The sequence below is a fragment of the Pimephales promelas genome, chromosome 4 (assembly GCF_988280905.1).
Source record: "Pimephales promelas chromosome 4, fPimPro1.hap1.1, whole genome shotgun sequence".
Classification (NCBI taxonomy): domain Eukaryota; kingdom Metazoa; phylum Chordata; class Actinopteri; order Cypriniformes; family Leuciscidae; genus Pimephales; species Pimephales promelas.
Genome location: NC_142772.1, coordinates 41,675,900 through 41,702,521, shown reverse-complemented (window position 1 = coordinate 41,702,521; position 26,622 = coordinate 41,675,900). Strand labels below are relative to the sequence as shown.

The 26,622-nt window shown below is 36.6% G+C and overlaps 2 protein-coding genes across 3 annotated transcripts in view; both read right to left on the bottom strand.

Annotated features, from left to right (window-relative positions):
* The window catches only part of slc39a14 (solute carrier family 39 member 14), a 33,274-nt gene extending 31,051 nt beyond the window's left edge, over positions 1–2,223 (bottom strand). The window contains exon 1 of one of the 2 annotated variants that reach the window (XM_039658641.2): positions 2,054–2,223. The gene's annotated coding sequence lies outside the window, so the exon portion shown is untranslated. Of the gene's footprint in view, positions 1–1,857; positions 1,950–2,053 lie in introns of those variants that run through there. The other variant, XM_039658642.2, reaches the window with a different exon arrangement.
* Positions 2,224–3,631: 1,408 nt separating this feature from the next.
* piwil2 (piwi-like RNA-mediated gene silencing 2) lies at positions 3,632–25,347 on the bottom strand. Its single transcript, XM_039659150.2, has 23 exons — positions 25,214–25,347; positions 24,082–24,547; positions 23,286–23,382; positions 20,373–20,484; positions 19,719–19,919; positions 18,149–18,259; positions 16,609–16,726; positions 16,402–16,526; positions 13,367–13,447; positions 13,030–13,143; positions 11,711–11,899; positions 11,390–11,474; positions 10,016–10,105; positions 9,739–9,879; positions 9,315–9,428; positions 8,584–8,772; positions 8,311–8,412; positions 7,652–7,768; positions 6,977–7,065; positions 6,052–6,157; positions 5,635–5,888; positions 4,117–4,224; positions 3,632–4,012 (listed from the first exon to the last, which is right to left on the bottom strand). The coding sequence occupies exons 2-23, from the start codon at positions 24,520–24,522 to the stop codon at positions 3,856–3,858; spliced, it is 3,141 nt and encodes a 1,046-aa protein (XP_039515084.2). The 5' UTR covers positions 24,523–24,547; positions 25,214–25,347; the 3' UTR covers positions 3,632–3,855.
* Between the last annotated feature and the right edge of the window lie 1,275 nt (positions 25,348–26,622).

The window sequence follows — 26,622 nt, the reverse complement described above, 5'->3', positions numbered from 1 at the left end:
CTTCAGCTAGTGGGGGCATCCTCAAAAATAATTACCACCAACAAACAGGCATCAGCATCCAATGCCTAACCACTAAGCTGGAAAAATGGATAACAAGTAGTTCTGCTGCTTTCCACATTACGTCAAATCTGACAACCCTCCTACCCCCGAAGGATTAGCTGAGTGATTCCAGTGATTTTTTTGGTAACTGTGGAGATAGTCAGTGGAGTAATCAACCCTGGTGACGACTGTAATCACTGTTATCTTCATTTTTACATCAGAGAACAGGGCCAAAAGTACACATTAACTTCAATATAAATCAAGAGAGTCTTTATTCATTTAAATTAATTTATTATTATTTAGCCTAATATTTATATTATTATGGATCCCAAACCTTTTTGGCCAATTAATTTCTGTATTTTTCAACTTTTAAATAATTATAAATAAACAAAAATATGTATACCAGTGTATGTATGTATATATATATATATTAGTAGATAATTTTTTAGCAATTTCTCAGTGACAAATATATGAGAAAAATGTTTATTTACTGAAAAATGTTTATATATATACCCAACAAAAATTGTAAACTTAATTATTATAATTAATTACAATATTGTGTTCTGTGACAACAGGAAACCTGTATTATTATTATTATTATTATGGTAACACTTTGCAATAAGGTTCAATAACTAACATGAACTAAACATGAACATTACATTTGTTACTTTTTGTTATTTGTTAACATTAGTTAATGCAAATCCAGTTGTTCATTGTTTGTTCACAGTGCATGATAACAAGTTTTAAATAAAATATTAGTAAATGTTGAAATTAACAGTAACAAAGATAAACAAATGCTGAAGAAGTATTGTTCATTCTTAGTTAATGTTAACTAATGAAAATTATAATAAAGTTACCATTATTATTAATATATCCTACTTCATAAAGATCCAAAGTTTTTTTTTTACATTTTTACACACACACACACACACACACACACACACACACACACACACACACACACACACACACACACACACACATATATATATATATATATATACATTAGTCAGGTGAATTAATCATTCAACAGAAGTGGAATTTCATGTGTGAAAAGTTGCAAATTAAATTAAAGCACCTTTAACAATTGATAAAACCACGGTTTCCGTTTAATATTTTTTTTCTTTTTCATTTCAAATAAAGAATTATGTTAAATAAAATGTTTATTAACAATTTTATCGGTCTCACTTGCCACCAATAAATTCTTTGTTTTATACCAGCATTATATTGCCATTTCCCACCCTGTTATACATCTATCTGTTCTCAATACATCCGTTTTAGGACAAGCAAGTGAAACACGCATACACTATATTATTACAATAATGCAGTTAATGGCCAGAATGAAAGTTACAATTACATTATTATCATAATCATCACATCATGGACAAGTCAAGCTTTAGGCTACATCTTCAAAATCCAGAAAACTGTCAGACTGACAACACATTAATATCTATACAGCATGTCAGAAGAACACAAATAAAATCTCAAGAGTCAAGCTAACTTTCAAAACAATTCCACTAGATCAAACTTCACAGCAAACAGAGAGGATCTACCATTTAAGACAACAAATAGATAAAGTTTGCTACAACAACACTGCCTGCTCTTTCTGTCCTGGTGATAATAATATAATCCCCAGGAGTCAGGACTAATAATAACAATACATTGGATCTCAGATATGTGGTTGTTCATGGCCAGTAAACTGCAACGTAAGACCTAAAATTATAGGTAAACAGCACTGACGAAGGTCTGTATACTCACACTTCTGCGAAATATGGTAAACATCAAATCATCTATGCTAACAACAGGCCATCAACAAACCTGTCTAGTTCCAGACACGTCAGACACGCTCACATCCACTAATACCAGTAATCACGCACGCCTCCAACGCACTGCTTATAACACGATTTATCCTCACGCGGATCTGATGTAAAATCAGCAAACATCCTTGACGTGGTTAATGGTTAGCCAAATAGCCTAGTAACGTTATATTTTTTTTAAAAAAGATGCCGCTCACCAAATTTGAGATTTCTTGGTCTGTTGGCGCTTGACGGGTCCGTTATCTGACGGTACCGAATGTACAGGAGGACATATGGGTACGCACTCCTTTAAAAGCTAGAGGCCGGTTGTCTATTTTCCTCCGTCTTCTTGACCCATTCACAAGACAGCAGCATGGAACCAACACACGGGGCGGGGGGACATTGCGTCATTAGTGAGCGCCGCCCCGCAAATTCTACTTAATATTCAGCAGACCAGGCCAATCAGGAATGCGATATTGTAAAACAATTAATATTCATTAGATAGGCATTTCCCATTGGAGTACTTCGGAACAAGCTAATTTAATATTCAAGCCTAGCATTTGCCTATTTCCTTCTTTTGTAGTAGAGAGAATCCGCTTTACTCCAGTGCCATCTAAACAAAGGTCAAGATATTTTTAGTTATATTTTAATACGCTGAATCGAGGTCGTACGTGTGCATTTTCATTTAGTTAGTTAGATGTAGTTAAAAGTTAGTTCGAAGACGATTTTTGTAATGCATAGAAGAGAAGATACGACTGATCGCAGATGGTGCACGTGGCAATCTCGCGTTTTCTTTTCATGATGTCAAACGTTTTTGATAATTTACCAATCGAGGGGAATTGTCTTTTATTTTCATTGTGCTCAAATTCCTAAATGCAGAAATGCAACGGATTATTATTTTGAGTCGCTGTGAATTTTATATCTTAGAATGATTATAGATCCATATAGCAAAAACAAAGGCTGAGATGCAAGGTCTTCGAATTAAGTACAGGAAGCTCAGGAATTGAGACACTGCTATTAATTCACGTTAAAATATTCAAACCCCATCGCATTTACATGTTTAATTCACTAACATCATGAGTGACATCCAACTATTATCTTGCTCGTAGATGGTTGTTGCTTTTCATCTGTGATGTCAATAGCCCATGTCTTTGACTGGGTAGAGCTCCAGCTGTGTTTTAGGAGTCTTGTTCAGATGGTGCTAGATGGTGCCTGCAAGTGACAGGAAATGGCTTTGAGCAACCAATGGAGATTCTGGAACTCCATTTGGGATACATTGGGCACCTGACACTTCACACACTTTGTGCATCATGCTACGGTCGCAGTGAGTGTGACTGACAACCTATGACACTGGGGATCTGGGTGAAATTTCTGCTGAGGATTCATTCAAGTGAGAAGTCTACATATAGTTATGTTATTAGGACACATTCTGTCTGCTTAACGTTTGCATTACAATGCTTTTATTTCATGACTGATTTTCTTTTTTTTAAGCTATTTTAAAAAGTCTTGTTTAGTGATCTTGAAAATGCTGACATCTAGTGGACACAAATATACCTCCCTCCTCAATTTTCCACTGAACCCTAATGCAGTCACTGAATGTCTAGACTTCACAAATTTACAGGGACATATTGCTGGTTCTTTTTGTTCATTTATTATTTTCAACTTCAGTCTCCAATACATTACCCCTCAACGCATTAAGTTTGTTACTTGTAAAATGGAGTAATGAAAGTCTTGAGATGTTGATGTGGCATTTTTTCAAACAATCACTGATGAGAAAGACACTGAGGCAAAAAAACTAAGTGTGACATGCACTTTATTCAGTAATGCGCCACAAAAGCGATCAACTAAGTGTTACAAAGAGAAAAAAACAAACACTTGTAGGATGTTTCAGATTACATGCAAATAACATTTTGAACAACACTTAAGAACATTAATAAAACAAAACCAAGAACAAATGACAAAGATTCGAAGATGAAGACCACACCTCTGGGGTCCAGCTGAGACATTGACCGGGTCTCATTCACAGAAAGAACAGTTTCTCTGAGAGCTGGATAGCAGGCTCTGAATGGAGGTACTGGCCAGACAGGAAGGCCAGTTTGTGGGCATACTTGCAAGGTGCAGGAACGCGTATCGTTCCGGGCCAGTTCCAGTACAGGTGACACATCTTGAAGGTCAACCTGTGAACGTTAAATAACTTTTTTCATTTGATTTTTTGTTTAATATACGCTCGTTTGAACAGCTTCGGTTAAAAAACACCAGTCAACTAGGACTACTTTCTTACCTCTGTAAGTGGTCAGGGGTGAGGTTTGCAGTGTTGTACACTGCTATGTAATGAGTGGGCAGACCACAACCCTGTCGAATCGAATGTGCCATTAGGTAGAAGTCCACCCTAGAGAGAAGAGAAACATGTCACTACATATACAACATTTTATTTCCTCCTGGTAATGCACTAGACTAGACCTGTGCTGTGCACATCACGTTGCAGATTCTAGGGCACTGCTAGGGCTGGGTATCGAGTTCGATGCTTTTTAGGCACCAAACAAATTGCCTCGAGTATAATATAGATACTTTCGAGTAGTGAAACACTGTCTTGGTACAAAATTTTTACCTAATCTCGTAAACATCATGATTTGCTGTGGAGGGAAAACACTAGTTTATGCGGTTGCCCAAAAAGACCCACCCACATAGATGGAAAATATGTGGAAAAGATCAAAAGTGGAGCTACATTTCACCAAGACTCGATGCCAGCAGCGTGCAATCCAATATTTGTGACAAGAACATTGCTGCCAAGATAAAAATCTGATGAAGCACTACAACAGAACACATAATAAACTTGATAGCAGAAAGTTCGACTGCAAAAAGAACTGGAGCGTGTCACAAATTAACCGAAACTCAGCGTATAGAATACCTGCCTCACAGACATGTGAAAAAGGCCTATAGAAGCTTAAAATAGTTTTACTTTTAAACCAATTCTAAACAAATTGTAATGCATTGTAATCCAAATAAAAGGTGAATTTCTCTCTATAGGCGCACGCACATTCACTATACTGCAGGAATGACGAGTCAGCGTCGTCAACTTCATCTTTGCAGCCAACAAAGTCTAGTTTTCGACGAGTCTTTAGGTCTATTTCTTTTAAACTAACCAGTTTGAAACAGAGTTGGATTATGTAAACCAAATAAAAGGTAAATTTCTCTCTATAGGCACACGTGTTCACTATACTGCAGAAATGATAAGTCAGCATCTTCATCTTTGCAGACAACTACTCAGAAAACACTAGTTTATTAATAAACAATTAAAAATGTCTCCTTGCTATTTTTTCCCAACATTCATAATTATTATGCTACTTTTGCCAGTGCTTTGTGGCAAGCTTTTCAAGGCATTTCCTGCCCTCCCAGTAGCTTATTTAATTCAATTCACATTTATTTGTAGCTTTTTTCACAAAACATATCGTTTCAAAGCAGCTTTGCAGAAAAAGCATGCGCAAGCTCATTTAAAGTATAGCTTACATGTTGTTAAATGACTAGGAAACATAAAACTTCAGCATTGGTGCTTTTTTACAGACTGAAAATATGTTTGTAAAAAAACTGCAAAAAAATATAGCCACCTTTTTTTTTTTTTGTGTGTTTAATTTGTGTTTTTATTTTATGTTAAAATGCATTTAATTTTTTTATTTTCATAATATTGATATCGAAAAAAAGTATCGTTCAGGAACCGGTATCACCGTTTTTTTTTTTTGACTGCTAAAGCGGTTTACAGAACCCTAAACTGCACGCAAAGCACAAGCTTCAGCTCTCCAACCATTCTCTGTTAGTGACGGTGTGGTCCAGCACGGTTCCTGGCGAGGGGGTCCCGAAGTGGTTTGATCCATAGGAGTACAGGGTGGTGCTGATTCTTTTCTGCACCACGATGAAAGCCAGCTTCGGTTCGTAGTTCGGGATGGTCTCGAAGCATTTCAAAATCTGAGGGATCTCATAAAGCTCCACGGTCTTCAGCTGTCCGTCTGACACGCCGTCGCGATAGATGACGATCTTCTCTGGGAAGGCGTGGTTCACCTATTTATATATAAAATGGTAAGATGGTCAAGCATAAAAATACCTAAGCTGTAGAGTATTGAAATAGAAAAAAAAATATTTTTGCCTTTGGCCAAGAGCTGTCATTTGACATTTGTTGTAGAGCCTATATTTTATCTGATTAATATTTATGTACGTTTTTTACCTCGTAGTATTTCTGCAGGGCAGCCAACAGACACACTCGGAAGCCGTTGATTATCTCCTCGTGAGGCATTTGGAAGGTGACCCTGGAGTACCATTTGGTCAGCATGCTAAACCAGGACAAACACAGGGTTAGGTCTGATTCAAAGATCTCACATGTGCTGCTTGTAAGCAGCACATTTTAATTTCTGCTAAGAGTGAGGCGTGTCCTGAGAGTCAGGACATTAAGTTCATTAAGATCTGGTTTACAGAAGTCTGTGATTGCCAATAATAGTTTTTCATAGATATATATTTTTACATCTGAATACAGTTATGAAAGACCCTTTTGTGAAACTTTTTTTTTTAAAATTTGTTTGTTTATGTTAAAACAGCACCTGCTTTTATTAAAAATGGTTTTGTGATTAAATATAAAAGAACCAAGCAATAAAAGTCAGATGGCACTTTATGATTTGCTGTATGACTGAATAAAAGAAATAAAAGTCTACTATCTATACCATACTGAATTGCATAGCATCATATTTTTATCCATTGCATCATATATTACATTGAATCGCATCGTACCACATCGTAAGAGTAGTGAGTCATATTGCATCGCATCGGTAGCTGCTTATATGTATCTTTAATGTATCATATCGTTGGCTACGCATCGGGATGCGTATCGCATCGGCCTGAACTAGAAGATGCACATCCCTAGTTTTTATATATATGTCATCTGAATATAAGAATGATTTCTGAAGGGTCATGTGACAGTTATTTTAAATTGTAAAATTTCACAATATTACTGTTTTTGCTTTATTTTTGATAAAATTAATGTTAAGCGTAAAAGACTTCTTCCAAAAACAACCCCAAACTTTTGAATGATAGTGTTTATGTACTTTGTGATTTGGGATATTAAATGAGTCCAACTGCACTATATTTCATAAAGTTACCTGTTGAGACTTGCCACAAAGCCCATGACAGATCGGCTCTTCTTGCTTGCGTCATGGTGAACATCCACCCCAATGACCATCAGGTATTTCTGTTCCAATGAAAATTAGTAGTTAGAAGTTCTTCTTTTAGTTAATCCCATTTGCTAATATTTATTTTCTGCAACAATACAGCATCAGTACCATTTAGAAGGAATAATGTGTGACACTTAGGGCTCTTAAAATTCATGCCTTTTTTCTTTATCATGCATTACTTCCTATTTCATCTATTATAGGTTATTAAAAAATTGTGAACAAAAGTGGGAAAATTCATTTACAATGAAAATAATACTAATGTTATTTTAATGTTTTTCTTGCCTTCTCAAGACTATTAATGAGTTTGCGGCTGCTGGTTTTTGAGGTAATGTCTCTTAAAATATGGAGGAACAGTTTTTCCTCATGAGTATAGTCAAGATATGAACCCATGAAACTAATGCGTTAACGAAAATAAACACTAGACAATGGATCACACCTAACTATCGTATATTGCTTCTCACTGTGAAGTGACCATTTTAAAGTTCATTCCCAATGCTCAATATTTACTTGAGCGGTTTCTTTTTAAATGAAATACTGAGCGACACACAGTACGGTAACTGCAGGGCCACCCGTGGGCAAAAGGTCTGATTCACACACACTCACCAGAGGAACATTCACTGTCCACAGCTCTCCTCCCAGTTTGCAGTTAATCTGCAGAAGGATCTTTTGAGCGATGCTGCGGAGTTTTTGTGGCTGGGAGATGGTCCGCACGTTAATGGCCTATAAAATAAGAGCCACTGAGATTCAGACATGATATGGAATGTATGACTGTATTGTATAGATTTCTTCATGTTGTATATTCTGCTTCACATGAAAATATACAACGCATTCTCATCCTAGGGCATCATATAGTGACACACATGGCACCCTTTAGCGTCAATATGCACACGCACAGAGCTTTGTTCGGTTTCTTTATTAAAATCCTGGAAAGACAAATTATGATTTTCACAAAATATTAAGCAGCACAACTGTTTTTAACATTGAATTCTGAAGGATCATGCGACACTGAAGAGTGAAGTAATGGTTGTTGAAAATTCAGCTTTGCCATCACAGGAAAAAAAATTACTTTTAAATTATATTATAATAGAAAACTGTTATTTGAAACTGAAATTTCAATGTATTTGACATTGGGCCAGGTTATCAAATTGCTGAGCATATGAATCTGATTAAAAACATGGAAGAAGAAAATTTACCGACCTCAAACTTTGCTTAAATTCAGAAATTGAACTATAAAATGCAAAGACATTGTGTTTCACTCAAACCTGTGATGGCACTGGACTCTGGATGCAGCAGAGCTTTTTGATAGCGCTGTATAGGTCATCTCTATTTCCGGTCATGATGCACACGACCAGCTGCACACGGGGCTGAAAACCAAAGGAGAACTGATCTGAGCCAAATTGAGAACCATTTTCAATTACTATGGTATTGAAATATTACTTCCATTTACTAAGCCAAAAGAACCATGGTCCTTGGAGATGTTCTTTGAGAGAATAATCAACTTTTTTGATTGCAGTTTCACAAGTCTATCTGTGTACCTCACTGGTGAGTTGAGAGTGAATGCTCTTGACGAATGTCTCAGTTCGGTCATCCCGTAACTCTACGCGGATGGGCCGCTCAACTCTGATGCCCATTGGTCCAGCTACCCTTGTAAAAGTGTTTACCAGCTCCTCTGCCTGATCGGTTGCCCGCCGAGGAAAGAAAACAGCCCAGCAGTTCAGAGGGACCTGACAGAGAGGAATCATGGGACAGGATGAACTACAACTTGGGTGCAATGTGAAAGATTAGGGCTTTCAAATTCAATTTTGTCACATTCAAAACAACAAAAGATAATTTACACAGCCTAATTCTCTTCTCTTTTACAGTTTAGTCAGATTAAGTAGATTCACAAAAAATGGATAATAAGAGTCATTAATTCAAATCAGTCTACACTGGTCCAGCTGTATTTTTTTTTGGATTTACTAAAATAAATAAGAGTCATTTAGTGAAATCACACTAAACTAGTCCAGCTATACGTTTTTACTTTCACTAAAACAAACCAATTTATTAGTCAATTTATCTTAATTTATATAAGTTTAGTCACTTTGTTCAGAAGTCAGACTACCCAGGCCCAATCAAGCCAAATGAGGCAGCTTTCTTTCTACGGTATGAGACCATAAGCATCAATTGGGCATTTTCTGACCACTCCGCCGCAAAACAATGACTACAGTTATTTTTTTTTCGTTCAAACACCCTGCGCTGTGTCCGAGCTCTGATTTTTCTGACTCACAGTGCTGATGGATGCGTCTCGAACCACCTCTCTGGACCAGTCTACTGACGGAGATGTGGCGAAAGAGGCCGCATGCAAGCAGATGGTCTCGTTGGGCAGAATTCTTCCTTGAGTCTGTGCAGAAACAAAACATTTAAGTAATTCAAGTTAACTAAAAGAACACCAATGGATCATGATGAACGAAAAATACAGTAAGCCAATCAATACAGTTAATTAAAAGGGTGAACAACACAGATGTACACATATATGACCAGCATGTTTCAATATAAGTGATTCTGAAAACTACTTGCATTGGATAAAATGAAAGCTTTATTTTGTCTAGTTGAAACAAAGTTCTCTTTTACTATACATCTAAAATAAAAAAGGGCCGTAGACTAAATTCCACTGTCAAGTGCATTACGGAGGTGTCCGTTTCCTTTCTCACCACTAGAATCTCCTGGCTGATGCTGAGGCCCCAGCGGCCCAGCTCTGAGAGAGCTTCGTTATTGCTGTTGATGTTGTGCAGCAGTTGTTTGAGACTCTGGGTGTGTTGCTCGGCTCCCACATTAATGTGCATGGTCAGATCCTGAAACACAGGGACCAAGAGGGATAGGTCAGAGTGACCCCATCTGAACAGTTTCCAAAATAAAGAGTTCACCCAACTAACTCAATCTGACACTTGTTAATGTGCCAAGATTGTTTGACTGGTGATGGATTCGTACCTTCATGGCTCTGAAATCTTTCCTCATTTTTTCAGGGATGCCAGTCATGAAGGAGAGTTCAGGCAGCAGCAGGATTTCACCCGTTATTACCTATTATTGAGTAGATCAAAAGTTTTTATGAGGAGCCACTTGACCATGAGACTGGTTAGTATGTGATGGAAAAACTACACTATTCATAAATTCATACTTTTTTATGCTTTTAGTAGAAAACAAGCATCTTATGCTCACCAATGATGCATTTATTTGATGAAAAATACAGTAAAATGCACGTATTGGTATTGAACCGTTTGATACGAGGCTTTCGGTTCGGTTTTTGGTATACATTTTTAAACTGAACGGTTCACTGGACCATTTTTCCTGCCGACCAAAATTTCGTTATTTCAAATATAGGCGCGTGGAAAGCACGTTCATAATGTAAGAGACGCTGGTGTGACATTGCCACAACATTGGTCAACATCAAATGGCAAATCTAATGTAAGCAGAACGTTAATCTGAAATGTTAATCTGAACTAAAATAGACCTTTGTTTATAAACTACTACAATATTACATTTCATTTTGTCCAAGGAGCTGTTTTGTTTTATATGCTCCAAAGAAAAGTCAAGTATAGCTCCATCATTGCTTAAAGTAAAACAATATCATACTTTATGATGTTAATTTTAATAAAAATATAATTAAAAAAATTAAATCAAGTAAATTTCTCTGGCATTTCTTTCGTTTTGCTGTATCGAAAACATACCGAACCGTGACACAAGTGTATAGTATCGAACCGAACCGTAAATTTTGTGAACCGCTACACCCCTAGTAAAAATAGTGATATAGTTATATAAAACATGTAATACATTTTAAAATAACATTTCTATTTTAATATCATTTCAAATATTATTTATTTCTGTGATGGCAAAGCTAATTTTTTTAGCAGTCATTACTTCAGTTACATGATCCTTTAGAAATCATTCTAAAATGCTGGTTTGTTTCTCAATAAACATTTCTTATTATAACATTTATTTTGTAACATTATACATGTCTTTACCATCTCATTTGAATTAAATGCATCATTGCTGAATAAAAGTATTTCTTTCTTTAATGACCCCAAACATTTGAATAGTAGTGTATATGACTGATATGAAAAAGCTATAAAAATGCAGACCCTGCCTACTAGTTACAAGGCCAAATAAATTACTATTAAATGTACACTACAGCACCCAATGACACCACTAGATGACAGCATGGAGTGTGAATTCAATCAGGCCTGCGAAACATGTCATTCAGACAACCAACGACTAACATGCAGCTGTCAGTCATTTCTAAAAAAAATAAAACAAAACAAAACAGCATCTACTTCTAGTCCAGCAATCCTGATATGCATTCATCACCTTTCCTCCTGGTTTGGACCTCTCTTTTGGACGATGGATGAGCAGTGGTTGGTCCAGTTCCTTTATGGTAATGCCATAGTTCTTACTGTGCATATAAAAAGCTAATTAGAAAATCCCGACAACAAACTATAAAACTGTAATTTATCGCTTTAAAACAACATATATCTGTCATAATGGGCTAGAATTTATGAATGCAAGGACATTCACAATGTCATTTGTGTCATATAATCTAGTTATACAATTTACTGTCCAGCTGTCGTGTCTTTTACATGCATTCTGGACTTAAATCAGAGAAGTGGGTTCCCAACATTGCACATGAACCTGTAATAATCGACAAATGTGGTCACAGATCCATCAGCCAAGGTGAAGGTGTCTTTGGGAGACTTTGCCCACTCAATGTCATCGATACGGTAAGTGCGGTTGTTATAGCGAGTGATCACAATTGAACCAACAAACTCCTTTGTGCATTCATCCTGAAAACTCTCACGACTTCCTTGATAAATCAGGTTCCTGCGACAGACAAACAAACAGGTATTCGGAGACAGCAGGGTTAAGCAATTTACATCATTCCACTGATTTTTGCAAACTGATTATAGTGACTGATTATCGTTATGATTCTAAAGTTTAGCATGCATTTGAATTTTCGAGATGTAATCAAAACCTAGTGAGCTGCTTTTCTGCTTTTCTTTCCAAGGTCTCATTCTCTCTGACAGCGATTAAATCCCTGATAAGAACTCTGAATAAATTTGACCAATTGTCTCTGACATTCATATTGCCTAAAATGTCCAAGTCTCATTGAAAATGAATGTTACAAAAGCATCCACACTCATGTGGAAGTTCATACGCAGGCCATTATTTTGAATGAAATTGTTTTTGTTTTTTTATAAAATTGTATTTAAAATGTTTTTATTGCATTTCGGTATCAAATGCTATCCACTGGAATAAACAGAGTAGTTAAAAGTAAAACACCCAATAAATAATATTCTAAAAGCACTGTTAGAAAAACTATACATGTATGGGTGTGCGATATTGACAAAAAAATATTATATCTCGAAATGTTCTAGGATTTTATCGATAACGATATTTAGATCAGATATTTATATTTTGCCTAGTGCATTTATTGTGTTGGTATCTTGGCAGGTTTAGGACTGCCGTGGACAGCTGACTCCTGAAGTTTATGATATTATTCTTCAAAATCTGTATGGTGGTCAGTTCACAGTAGAGACAGAAATTATCTTTTTTTTAATAAGTTTAAATTGATTTGAACCTTTTATGGGAATTTTTACCCTTAAAAAAACATTTTTGAAACTTAAAGGTATGCATCATCTTTTGTGTCAAATAAAAATTTCAAATTCAAAGACACAATAGGGCTGCAACCAATCAATGAAATCAGTATCAACAAAACTCATCTTTGCAATGCAGAGAAAACACAAAAACGTCATGTGAAGTGGCATTTAAACATTTTCAAATGCAGCTCAGTGGGGACATTAATGCATTTAAACTGCAGTTAGAACAATGTTTTACTCATAAACCGTAGAATATTAGGTATTTTGGTAGAACAAAGTATGGACCTGACAAAACGGTAATGGCTTTACACATGTGGACATGTCTGAATGAGTGATTACACTGATCAAACTCACATGATATCCAGCACGGAGTCGTTTCGCAGCACCTTATGTGAGACATCCACAATGAGGTAGAGGCCACCATCAGTGTGCTTGATACTGGTGGAGTATCCAGGCCACACTTGAAGCCTGAAAGACACACATTCACAAACACATTTAGGAACAAACGCTCACCAGGACCCTGAACAGAGAATCAGAATGCAAGCCATTATTGTAAGTGGTGCTGATACGAAGGCAGGTGGAAAAATACCGAAGCTTGAGTCTAGATTTATTCAGGGTGAAACCAAACAATGTGGAGCACAGCAATTTAAGTTGGAATGTAATCGAGGACAATCAGGATGGTGCAAAATACCTGTGTTTGCCGAGAACCACAACAGCGTTGGGGTCGTAATGGTTCCTGCCCACTAATTTCAGCCCCAGTATTTTCATCACTCTGGAGCGGGAGAGAAAGAATGAGAGGAAAGTGAGAGATGTCAGAGCTGGCTGTCAACAAGGCATTGTAGCTCAGACTTGTCTTATATGCACTGAAAAAGTGGAGCAATAATCCACAGGGCTCAACAATACAGCCTGGTTCAAAACGCCTGCTCGTGTGGTGCGAAGCGAACAGCTTAACTACGACAGCAGGCTCACGTTGTGTTTTCACACTGGCAGCGTTTCTCAACACATTACTGAATACTTACTTTAATAATGGCCATAAATTATCAAATGGTTATTGGTAGGCAGCCTTTGAGATTTTTTTGCGATAAAACTTGATTGATGATCTCAATTACATGAAGGGGGGATTCAAATTGTCATTGTATGATTTAATTATTATATATATTTTATAGTTGCATACAATATTACAACTTTGTTGTTATGACAACCTAACGTGAAAACTAACAAATAACAATTTGAACAACTATAAAATATTACAATCAATTATAAAATCACAAGTATCACCTGTGTATCACTTATTTTGCTCAGTTGCACATAACAGGAGGATGTTGGTTATAAGTCTCTTATTTTATGTAAAAGATTCAGAATATGCTGAAGTTTGTATTAATTTACTACAAGTATGCTGCTAGTACAGGCACACTTTTCTTTTTCTGTTGGTTCTTTGCAATGTTGGGACATATGCTGGCAAATGTAACCTTACAGTTGACTTACCAAATCACTTCCATTTATTTTATTAATAAAAGATATTGGAAGTAAATTCTTTTTGGGTCATTGTAAATAGTTTCCCTTAAAGTCCCCGTGAAATCAAAATTGAACCTATTTACTTTGTTAGCGCATATTACTAGTCTTGTGGTGAACAATTAATCCGTGCAAGTAAATATATATTAAAAAAATGTTTTACCTTGGTAATCTTTAATCAAAATCTGAAAAGCTACTTCCGGTCTGGAACGGTTGATGACGTAGGTTTCACAGTTTGGGTGGGGAAACGCTTAACCACTCCCCTCAAACCGTTAGTTTGCTATGAGCGAGAGATGGAGAGGAGGAGCGCTAGAGTAAAACCCTGCCCTCTGTTCAATATTCCGTTTCACTTGGAAATACGTCACAGCACGGGAGAAAAATCGTTTGCAACTTCCGGTTCACGGGGACTTTAAAAGTACCAAATAGTCACACACAAAAAAAGATAGATAATAGATTTAGCATCACAGCCCTCTGAATCGTAATCAATTCAATTGTGAGATTCAGAGATTCCCACCCCTAGCCATTAAACACTCCAAACATTGGCCCAAATAATTTTCTATGCCATTAAACACTATATTGTCTATTGTAAATACCTCACTGTAACCTTTTGGCCTTTCAAAGACAAAATAAAATGTTGTGCTGTAGGATGAGTTTAACTTGTATTGAACCTATAATTTTGGTTTAACACACAACGGAACCCATAGTCTTCATTTCTCATCGGGCTGCTACGTCATGCGAGCCGTAACGCGATTATACTTATTTGATTTTCCAAAATTGTTTGATGACCCCATCTCTAAACTTTAAAAGATGCAGTGGAGGGAAATGGAGTGAGGCAGGCACAGGCGAGTGGTCTCTCAGGAGCATGTTTTCACTCCTGGCTATCAAGAGCAAAGGGTGTTCAGTCCCCGCCGAGACCGCAGCTAATTGTAGATTTCAAACATGGTTGACTTTAGACAGGCCCAGTGCAGAGACTCCAGGACAACACACGAGGGAACCCACTGAGTGATATGACTGCTAAGGGTTTTGTCTTACAAGAGAAGAGTTCTCTCTGTAACGGAGATGGAAGAATTATGCCTAGTGAAAACGCCGAGAGATCTTACATTCTCTCAGAGGCCGGGCTATGTTTGACTTTTTAATGCTAATTTTGTCATTCAATTACCGTGTAGTTTTTAATGGTGCACACATATGATTATTTCAGTATGAATTTGATTTTCAATATAATTTCCATCTTTTGTTACATAGCACACACTGCAGTACTTTTTCGTTGTATGTGGATTTTGCCCTCTTTGCGAAGTTCATGCGATACAATTTTTGAAAAACAATGAAGACTATTTGGATAAATTAAACGAAATTCAAAAAAATTAGGGGTCAGCAAGATTTTTTTCAGCAAGGATGCATTAAATTGATCAGAAATGACAGCGGAGACAGTTGAAGAGTTGCTATGATAAAAATTACAGACTTCTGCATGCTTTGTTATGTAGATGCACCTGCCACCGAGCTGTTATTTTTATGAAAATTTTCAAATAGGAATGCTTAATGAAATGTTTCTTTTTTAAGAAGGGCATTTGATAGTTTCAAATGTGAAGTGACAACTTTGAAACAAAAATTAGGGATTGAAAAAGCGTGAATAGCCAGTCGTTAGTAATTATAATGAAGACAAAAGAAAAACATATTTAGAGCCATAACCAGGCCGGAGATGTGTGAATGTGTGCAGGGAAGACTGAGACTGAATGGGGCTCGTTTGCACCACAAAAAGTTTGCATTTTAGAGTCTAATCAAAATAAAGTCACATTTCATGATTTTTAAAAACATTTAATTACATTCAGAGTTTTAGACTTATCTTCAGATTTTAAATATTATATGGTCAGACATGTGGCTTTAGCTGCAGTGCATTTCTAGATTGATACAATTCCTACTTCAATATTATATTTATGAAGATATTTCATAAAAAATACATTTATTTTAACTTTAAAAAACTTTGAAGCTTTTTATAAAAAAAATGACAATAATTAATTCTAAATTTACAATAAACTGCCAAGTGTCAGCTTTCAAATGAGACCATACTTGTGCTTTTAGTGCAAAAGGGTTAATGAACTCTTTCTGTTTTAGTTTGGGTATGCCATTTCTGAGGATTTTTCAAAAGTGGGGGTGCTGGCTAACAGGTTTACCCCGTAGTGAAAATCCTGAAACTATACAGTTGAAGAGAATACACACCTCCTTAGAACCACGTTGTAGAATGGGATACACAGGTCAGAGCTGGGAGGCAGAATCTTAGTCAACTGGATCTTGATGTCGATCTCCTGGTTGTCGGTTTTTCTCTCAGCTTTAAGATGAACAACCTGTCACACAGCAAAGCCAAAGTAAACTTGGGAAATGAGGAATGTTTAAAGTGGAAAATAACAACATACAAAGCATACAAACCTCTTCAAGACGTTTAGGCAGATAGAGGATAGATCCGTCAAAAGCCACCACCTCTCCCGTGGTAGGCCGATGTTCCTTCATCATACCGAAGCGCATACCGATGGACTCAACGTTCGGGCTGAAATTCAATAGCCGATCATTCACTTCATTAATCATGTGTTCTAAAGGAAATGCTGCTAATCATAATTATTCAATGAATAATGGTCACAATATAGGCCATGAACTAAAATGTCTACTTTATTCTGACATGCAGGGGCAAACAACTTGTTAGAGCAAAAAACCCATGTTTAAAGGTGCACTAAGGCATCTTCATTGTTCGCTGGCCATTTCTGATCTAGAACAGTCAATATTAGAAAGCATTAGCTCTGAAAACTGATCGAAGTTACTTCTGTAGTTTTTGTTTATGTTTCCAATGGGGTCAATTATAAGTGTCCAACTGTGACAGTGATGTTAGCTTGTTTAAAAAAATCTGGTACAAAAAAAAAAAAAAGCTTTTGTCCTCTGGTCATGGGACTTCAATATGCTAGCCACCATATGGAGGGACCACCATCTGAATCACTAAATATGTCAGATGACAACATTAGGCAAGGCTGAAGTCTTTATCTAAAGTGAGTGCACATCATTTTAAACATTTGTCAAAAGTACAATTCAGATCTTTGCGTAAAATCATTTCAAGAACAGCACTGAGAACAGTGTGCACATTATTTTTCTGTAACTATATATCAGAACCTGTGGGCACTAACAAACCTTTTGCTATCAATGTTTTGAAACATTTTTTAAAGACCCCTGCTGTCAATAATTCTATCTTTTAAAACAAATTTCTGATCATCAAAATAATACATTAAAATGTTTTTTATATAGTACATGCAGAGCCATTAATATGCCTCCACTAAATCAAAGTTAGGTTCTGAACTGTGTAAATGAGTGGCGCAGACGTGAGGTTTCATTTACCACACACACACACACTGAAGCATGTGGGATGCTTGCGGTGTTTTTCAGCCTCTGCAGTCCCACTATATGAGAATAAAAATGCATTTCCAGAGCCGCTCTGCGCGATGTGAAAACGTGAACGGCACCCAACCCTCGTCACACCAGCTCGGACTACCTGATACACTGTTAACGGTAGTAAACGCTGAACAAAGGCAAGTGGGAATATTGATTTCATTCAGCCATATATCTTTAAATTGGAAACATTTAGAAGTAGATGGAGAGAGAATTCGACTACAAGGTTGTAGAATTGTAATGCATTTTTACAAAATCGGACATTAGCCTCCTAATGAAAAGCTCCGCCCCGCCCCACAAGTTACCGAAATTGGTAACATGTTTGTCATGGTAGGAAACAGTAGAAGCTTCAAAGCGCATTTTTGAGACCGTCTTTGGTACACTGCATTTAAACTAGAAAATACTCTGTAAACTAGAAAATATGGTGTAAACTGAAGAATTTGCTCATGGTTTGTATGAAAGCATTTTAAAACACCACATAGGCATATAATCAACATTAAAAACTTGATTATAACCACAGGGTGTCTTTAAGACTCACGTAAATGTAACATGGTACTGAAACACAGCATCGTTTTTGCAGCAGATGGGAATGTAGTTTGAGCCGATGGACACAGGATTGCCTTTGGTTCCTATTTTCGGCAGAGGATCCCTGAAGAACACAGTGTAGGAGAGACACATGAGCTTGTACCAACTGGTTGGATTGATTTGTTGTAAAGAACTGCACCAATCAAGTGATTAATTTGCGAATTAGGCACTTATCAAAATTCAGCTTGAATATATATAATGTAAAACTAACATACTGTGTTTTTATTATCAGTCTTAATAACAGTTATTATTTTTTGTGGAATGTTTGATGAATAGATTGTACTAGGGCTGCACGATATATCGAACAATTATCGCTATCGCGATAAGAGTATATGCGATCCATATCGCAGAGAGGTGCGATAAATTACATTTTATGTGCCAAGCATTTGTGTGTTGCGTGCATGCATATGTTGTTTATCCAAATTCGACCAATCAAATGTGGCCTTACAATCTTTATACCCGCCTCCCCAGTAGGAGCTATTGCTATAGTATCATTATCGCAATACTCCAAAACATTGCATATCATATATTTTCCCAGTATCGTGCAGCCCAAGATTGTACAAATGAACATTTGTATTTATTTCAAATATAAATATTTTGTATCATTACAACTCTCCCTTTTGATCAATTTAATGCATCCTTGCTGAATAAAAGTAGAGATGCACCGATTACAATTTTCTAGGCCGATTCCGATTTTCATTAAGTTTGACCTACCAATACCGATTTCAGCCAATTCCGATTTTATTTTTCAAACCACTTTTTTATTTTCAATAACACAAATATTTATTTTCTATATATTAAAGAAAAAAAAAACACCATATACTTTCTCAAACTCAATAATAAAAACAAATTTAAATGGGTACATTTTCTTTATTGACATAGCCTACTCCAGTTCTTGTTAAAACACAACATGCAAATTCTGCATTTTGGGCACTTTTAAATCCTTTAAATCCACTTTTAAATTTTTTTTTTTTTCATCAAAACTGTGCTTTCACTTTAATTGAGTGTGAGCAGCGCAGCAAAAATAGACACGGCGCAGAAACCGCTTCACTGCTGCTCACTTCCTGCTTGACGCTCAAGCACTGCTCCCGGTGTGAATGCACTCGTTGATTAACATGCAAGCAGAAAAACATATGCGCCGCTCATGCTTGAGGTGTAATTAAGGGGTGAAACGGCTGTAACTCAAGAGGTTCCCTACATGTGTGTTCCATGTGCACGTGTGATACTGATGTTGCGCGATGTTAATCATGCGGCGCCTGTGTGTATTTGACTGGCATAAAATCGGATTCGGCATTATGTCAGACTGACCGGCCGGTCGCCGGTCATGGCCGATCAAGTGAAAATCTGCCGGTTCTGGTCACACGCCGGTCAATCGGTGCATCTCTAAATAAAAGTATTTCTTTTAAAAAATAGTATCTTACACCAACCTTTGAACATTGTATATACTGCAAATTACAAACAATGCATTTACTTGCTTGAAATGATCCGAAATTACAATCAGAGGTGACTGAAAGAATTCATACTTCACTGTCTCAATTTTCACTTCAACTTTAGGTGGTGTCCCGGGAACAATCAGAGCTTCTTCAGAGATGGAGGCAGCAGGTGCCAAAGAGGAAGGGGCAGCAATGGGAGACATAGGGCCTGATGGGCCAATCGGTCCACGACCTACACCCATAGGAGGCAACGCTGCTCTGCCAACACCAACGAATCCTCTGCCCAGGAAACTGTAAGTGCACAAAGTGACCAGCATTTTAAAACATTTCAAAATTCATATTTTAATAAAAAAATCTTGTATTTATTCATCCTCATGTCGTTCCAAACCATATGACTTTCTTTCCTCAATGAAGCAAAATTATAAACTCCAAAAAGACAAACATAAATCCCATTAAATTATCATACAGGTGATCCATATGGCCTAACTTGTCTGAAGCCATAAGACAGCTTTGTGTGATGAACAGACCCGAATTTGAGTTCTTATTCACTTACAATCTTCCCCATTTTTCCACCTTCCAAGAAAATGTCATGCAGGATTGAAATGACATGAAATAGGACATTATTTACTATTACGTATTATTATCCATGTACAAATAAAAATTGAGGGAGAAAGAAATTGGACTCAGAAAACAAGAAAGAAACAACAATCCTGAGTAATCCTGGGTGGTGCTGGAGAACATCACCTGATGGATTCTTCTAAAAGAGAGTCCCCTCTTCCTGGAGTCAGACCAGCTGGCCCAATTATGCTCGGTTTGGGCTCGACATCTGCCCCAAAATCACTCGCTACACCCCTGCCTGAATAAGGACAGAGAAAACATTCAATACAGACAAATAATATAATTATACTCACACACAACCCTTAGACAGCCTGCTTCTTCGTTAACTAAACTGTAGGAGATCATACATAAAAAAAAAAAACAAGACTTTTGTGATGCATAAAAGGTGGACGGAATCTCACAATCCAGTCATAAAAATGAAATTTACTGTATAACGAAAATGAAATATGAAAATGATGAGACATTTTTGCATAGTATTTATTTTGTAAACCAAATTTAGTCTTGTTTTTATTCGTAAACAATATTGAATTTTACATTTAATTATAGTCATCGTCTAGGGCTGCAACAGACGATTATTTTGATAATCGATTAATCTAACGATTTTAGAGCTTAATCGTCGATTATTTCGCCAACTAATCAGTAGGCTTGGAACGATTATTCAGACTTTTCAATTAGTTAAAACATTGAGTTACACATGTTCTTACTATAATATAAAAAAAGAAAATCAGTTCAGCTTTTGAAATAGTTGTTTTAATGAACTTTGAGCAAACAAAACAGGTCATTCTCTTTAAGTTTTCAGATTTTGATCCAACTCAAATCACACAAATGCTCTCTAAGCAATGTTTAATAAGCCCACTGCTTTTCTTAGAACTGAAACAGAAAAAGGGGCATTTACTTCAGTACACAACAAAGAATGGTATGAAAAAGTAACTGCCATGATATTCTTCCTAACATCTCCTTTTGTAAGTCTTCATGATTATGGAACAAAATACAGGCAAGCGATGAGACTATAATACCCAAGAGTGTTACAATAATAAAAACAGCCCTGACTCCTAAGCTCGATCAAGCTTTATTCTATGCAAAATAAAACATTACTGTAATTATATTATTATTGATGTATGTAATTATATTAATATTATTACTTGTATTAGTAGTATTGCATTATCTAATAAAGAGATTTACCTCTATTTAGTTAGCTCCAGCTGGAGAACACTCAGTTCTCACCGGCTCCTCTTTGCCAGGATGTTTCCTCTTTAAGTGCTCCGACATCCCGTGAAAAGCAAGTTCCGCCTTGCACGTATTGCACGCGACAGCATTTTTGTTTTGAAGTTTTGTAAACTTTCCCAAACCTTGCTAGTTCAGGTTTGCACTCTGTCATAATTCGTGCTGTTTCTTCTTTTACCGCAATAGCATTGTAAAGGGCTCCATTACACTCTGCTTACACTCTTACACTTGCAGTTTAATTAGCCTAGTTTCTGAATTGTCTTCTTTTTTGGTACTGAAATATTAATATCTGACATCCAGAAAAATCAAGTGGGATGACTAGGGATTGATCTGCTGATTGAAAGATCTTGGTTAAGACAGCTTGTTTACTTACAGAACCGTTGCATTATGAATATCAGAAACACTGTGATGCGCCATAGGGTAGTGCTCGAAAAGGTTGGAAGCCTCATCTTAAAATGTCATGTTTGCATAGAAAAATATTTTTTTAAGCCAGCCAGTCTGCTGTGAAGTGCAGCCCGAAAAAAGCAGCGGCTCCCCAAGAGTTGTGCGCAAGGCGAAAACGTAGAAAGGTCACCGATACAGAAGCCAAGGACTATTTCAAGCACTGGTTAAATTCTTACAAAGAAAAAGAGCTCTTAAATTCAAGACGAATGAGCTTACTTTCATCATTTGTATTTACATTGTAGATTAGGTTTGTTTTCATTATTAGCTATTTGACCTTCCTGCTGTCTTGAGCAGTAATTCACAAGTCTAAGTGGTGACTATTTAACTTTGTTGATGTTGCCAAGGATGCAAGAATGATTGAGCACAATTTAATGCCCACTCCAATCAACCTAGCCCTGATATGAATAATGAAACAGGTATGAGTTTGATTAAATGCAATATACAGAAAGATGCATTGCATTTATAATGTACAGTATAGGCCCTGCTTCTTATGGTGCCAGCATGTATCTTGTTTAAAAAAATGCTGCATCTCAGCCTGAATGAATGCTCAAACATCTCAGAGAAGTAAAATAAGTGTCTTATCATCAAATAAGTATCTTATGATCACCAAGGCTGAATTTATTTGATTTAACTCCACAGAAAATACAGTAATACTGTGAAATATGAATTAAATTTAAAATAACTGCTTTCTAATTGAATACATTTAAAAATGTTTTCAGCAGCCATTACTCCAGTCTTCAGTGTCACATGATCCTTCAGAAATCATTCTAATATGCTGATTTGGTGCTTAAGACAACATTTCAACACTTCACCAAAATTTCAGCTACCTAACATTTCCGCCGAAACAGTTATTTTTGGTTTTGGGCCAAAATAAGTGACCTAAACTAAAGGCACCGTATAATTTTCACAGCTAGAGTTCACATATTCAAAACAATTAAAAAGGCGTAGCTTGACACTGTGAATGAGGAGTGTGGAATCATGGGAGTTGTCTTCAGCTCCACAGCCATTTGAAATGTGTCTTTTATGAACACTTGCATTTAAGTTTTTGCAGAGTTTTTGATCACATTCACTTTCGACGCACAAATACAATTAAATGAATGAACCGGTGTTAGGTGGATAACGGAGGATGGAGGTTAGATGTCTGCATCAGAATATGGATTACTTTTATGGTGCTTTTTGTCATTGTCGGATCTGCAGAGGGACTCTTATCTTACAGCATGGACAGCTTTTACATTCTTCTAAACATTTAATTTTGTATTCCAAGAAAGTATATATGTATGAATGTATTCATTTAGAAGTCACTTCTGAAAATATTAAGACACAAACCGAACCAAAAAAACAAAAACTTTTCTCTCTGTTCTCTTTACATACCAATAGGTGCTGCCCCTCTGCCCCAGGTCTTTCCTGGCTCAATTCCCAGGCCCCTGAACATGGACACCAGCGATGACCCTGTCCCAGGAGCATCAACCTAAAAGAAATCCAAACCTGAGACTTAATGCATAAATCCATTACCAAATCAAATGTGTTTATCTAGAAGATATATAACACAAAAAAGCCCCTTTGCAGCGAATTTGTGAGAGCATATCAGTGAACACCCCTGAGAACTTCACATCTTTGTAAACTAAAGTTTACAGCATTTTAGGAAGGATTGTTGCTATTTCATCAGAAATTATGTTAAAACAGGGATTTAAGTGTAAAATACCGAACTTGTCCTCTCCCTGCAGTTTTCTGTCAACATAAAGGTTAGCCATAAATACTGATGTCAAATGAAAGTATTATTATAATATTTTTTCTACGACAATGTTTTTATTTTACAGTTAAAATTTTACAATATTTTGCTTTTATTTAGTCATTTTTATATTTTTATTTTCTAATTAATAATAATAATTATATAGCCATATTGATATATAAATCACAAACTTCTCGCCTAATTGTGTGGCCCTAAAAACAAGCCATATTCAATGTTTTATTTTAGAGTGAAATGTTACATTATTTTGTTTTAATTTTGTATATTTTTATTAGCGATATATAATCATAAAACTGTGCAATCCTAAAAACAAGCACAGCAAACCTCAAATTGTTTTAATTGCATTTTAACTCATAATAGCATTTTTTAATCAAAGAATTTCCCCAATTTTGCAGCCCCCTAACTATGCCCACCACTTACCTTGGCAATCATTGGAGCCACCTCTGCTTGCAGCTCAGGCATCTTTTCCTGCACATCTGATCTTTCAATGTCACGGGTAGGCACTGGTCCCACAGCAGCCCCTCTACCGATCCCAACAGTGGGCTCAGGAGTGGGCAGCAAAAAACCTCGGCCTCGCCCAAAACCTCCCTCTTCCATTGGAAACTGCACTCCTCTACCCATGCCCACCAGAGGCTCACTTACAGATTGAGTTACTCCTCTGCCAAATCGCACAGGCGATTCTCCAGGTACACCTAGGGCTCTACCTCGTCCGGGGAGAGGTTCCTCTTTAGGCAGGACAAGACCTCTGGCTCGGCCCAATTGGGGCTGGTCTGGCAGTTGACCGCGACCCTGTGCCGGCTGCAGCCATGGTAGGCGGGTGGCCCCAGGGGGACCAGGAAAGGGTGGTCGTTTTGGATCCATTTCTTCCTGTTGCACTTCAATGCAACTGACAAAAACAAAGCACAGAAATCAATGGAGGTTTCTAGTTGACATGTCTATGATCTAAAACATTGTCAAGCACTGCAGAAATCTCAGGCATTAAATCATATTAGAAAATCTCCACTGATTTATAAGCAATTCTTAATACATTTGCATGAGTTAATCTAAACAACATGCTACAAATAATCCATGAATGAGTCATTTTGCAAGATAAAGATATGGCACAACAGAGACATGCTTTAACGTTACATCCAATACATAAATTCAATGGTATAATCGAGTATTTTGTGGGAACACCGAGTCAAAGTTAGTTAGCTAGCCAAGTCGACATGAGCACGTGTCAGCCTGACAGGATCTAAAACAACAGCTGACATTATTTCACTTATATAATTTGATTAGCAAATTCAAGTAGCCTAAATGACATTTTAAATTTTTAGAGGAAGATACAATTACCAAAGTAAATATGGTACTTTTTTGGCATTTTGTCGAACGCAGAGGATAATACTGACTAGACAATGCTCAAAGTAAAATTGAGCGGATTAACGTTAACGTTAGATTATTCGACAGAATGACGAACGCAATTTAAAAAAGTCATTTATACTCGATGACTTTCATAAACAAATCAGGTTGATGCGTGTATAAAATCGTAAACTTGGTGTAAATGTAACTTTACCTGACAATATTTCGAATTTTATATTGTGAGACAATGAACCAACTGTTCTCTCCAGCAAGCCCGGTAGAATGAACTGATTCAAATGAACAAATACTGATTCAGTAGATGATTCAGTAATGTTATCTGATTCGCGATTCTTTTAAACGGTTCAGTCAATACAGGTAATGAATCACGAACGTTTGGGAGCACTTTTGAGTTAACTCAAATAACCTGCAAATAACCCGAAGGTCGCAGGTTTAATTCTTTATACTGGCAGGACGCGACTAGGAAGAAATTGGACGTCAAAGTGAATTGCTGCACACTGCTCCGGGTGTGTGAAATGTGTGCGCCCTAACGTGCTATGGGTTAAACGCAGAGGACAGATTCCATACACGTCAGTGGATCATTGAAAAATTGCCATTCAGAAGAACCGATTCGGTTGCCCATGTGTTGCGCTCGCGGTTAAAAACGTTATTTTGCAGAAATGCATGATGGGACAGATTGTTACCCATGAAACATCTTTAAGTTTGAGCAGTTTTTTAACATAAGAAACATGAAATCAATTTTCTTATTAAGATTTTATTTAAATAGGCACTCTTTAGACAGTATTAAAACACATTAAAATACAAGCACGAATGTCTATTGACTCTTTAGCTTTTCTTTTCTCAATATTTCTGATTATGAAATAAAAATTTGCACAGATATGTTTATAGAAGATTTGTAGCCTATATTTGTAATTGTATAGTTGTTGTTTTTTAAGTAGCCTAAATTATACCCTGACTGAACTCAAAATGCAAATGATGCATGTCATGGACAAACTGCTAGCCTGTTTCTCTGAAAGCCCAGGATGTTCTCTTTAAGACATCATTTAAAACAGTGACGTGTGTGGTCTCAGAGAAGTGTATGGCTAAAGTCCTCTAGCCTATAGCCTAGAACAAAAATGAACTGCTGGGCCCAAGATATTAAATAAAAATAAGAAAAGCAGAGCATACCTCTTCATGCTTGGTGTCCTCTGAGGAAAATACCATACAATTCTAATGAAACTAAATTCAGAAAATTATTTTAAAAAAAATTGGGGTTGCATGCAAGCTTTTAACTATATAAAAACAAATCTGGATTTGCATGGAATGTTTTAAAAGTCAGCAAAGAACTCAATTTTAAACAGCATAAGGAATGGTCTTTGGATAGTAAATACTTTGAATAGTTCTTCAAAGTGTTCACCCCTTTCCCTTAAGGCCTCGGGTAAAACTTTGCTGCATGGTAATTCCTTTTCTTGCCACACTACTGAACAAAGTTCACCATTTCAAAGCCAAAAAATATTTCACAAAACAGATGATGCTGCAGTCTTAAATGTGGAACTCTCACTTATATACTATTTGTTTCACCGTGCAGGAGAGCGATAACTAACCGACTTATCTAAACTACATGAC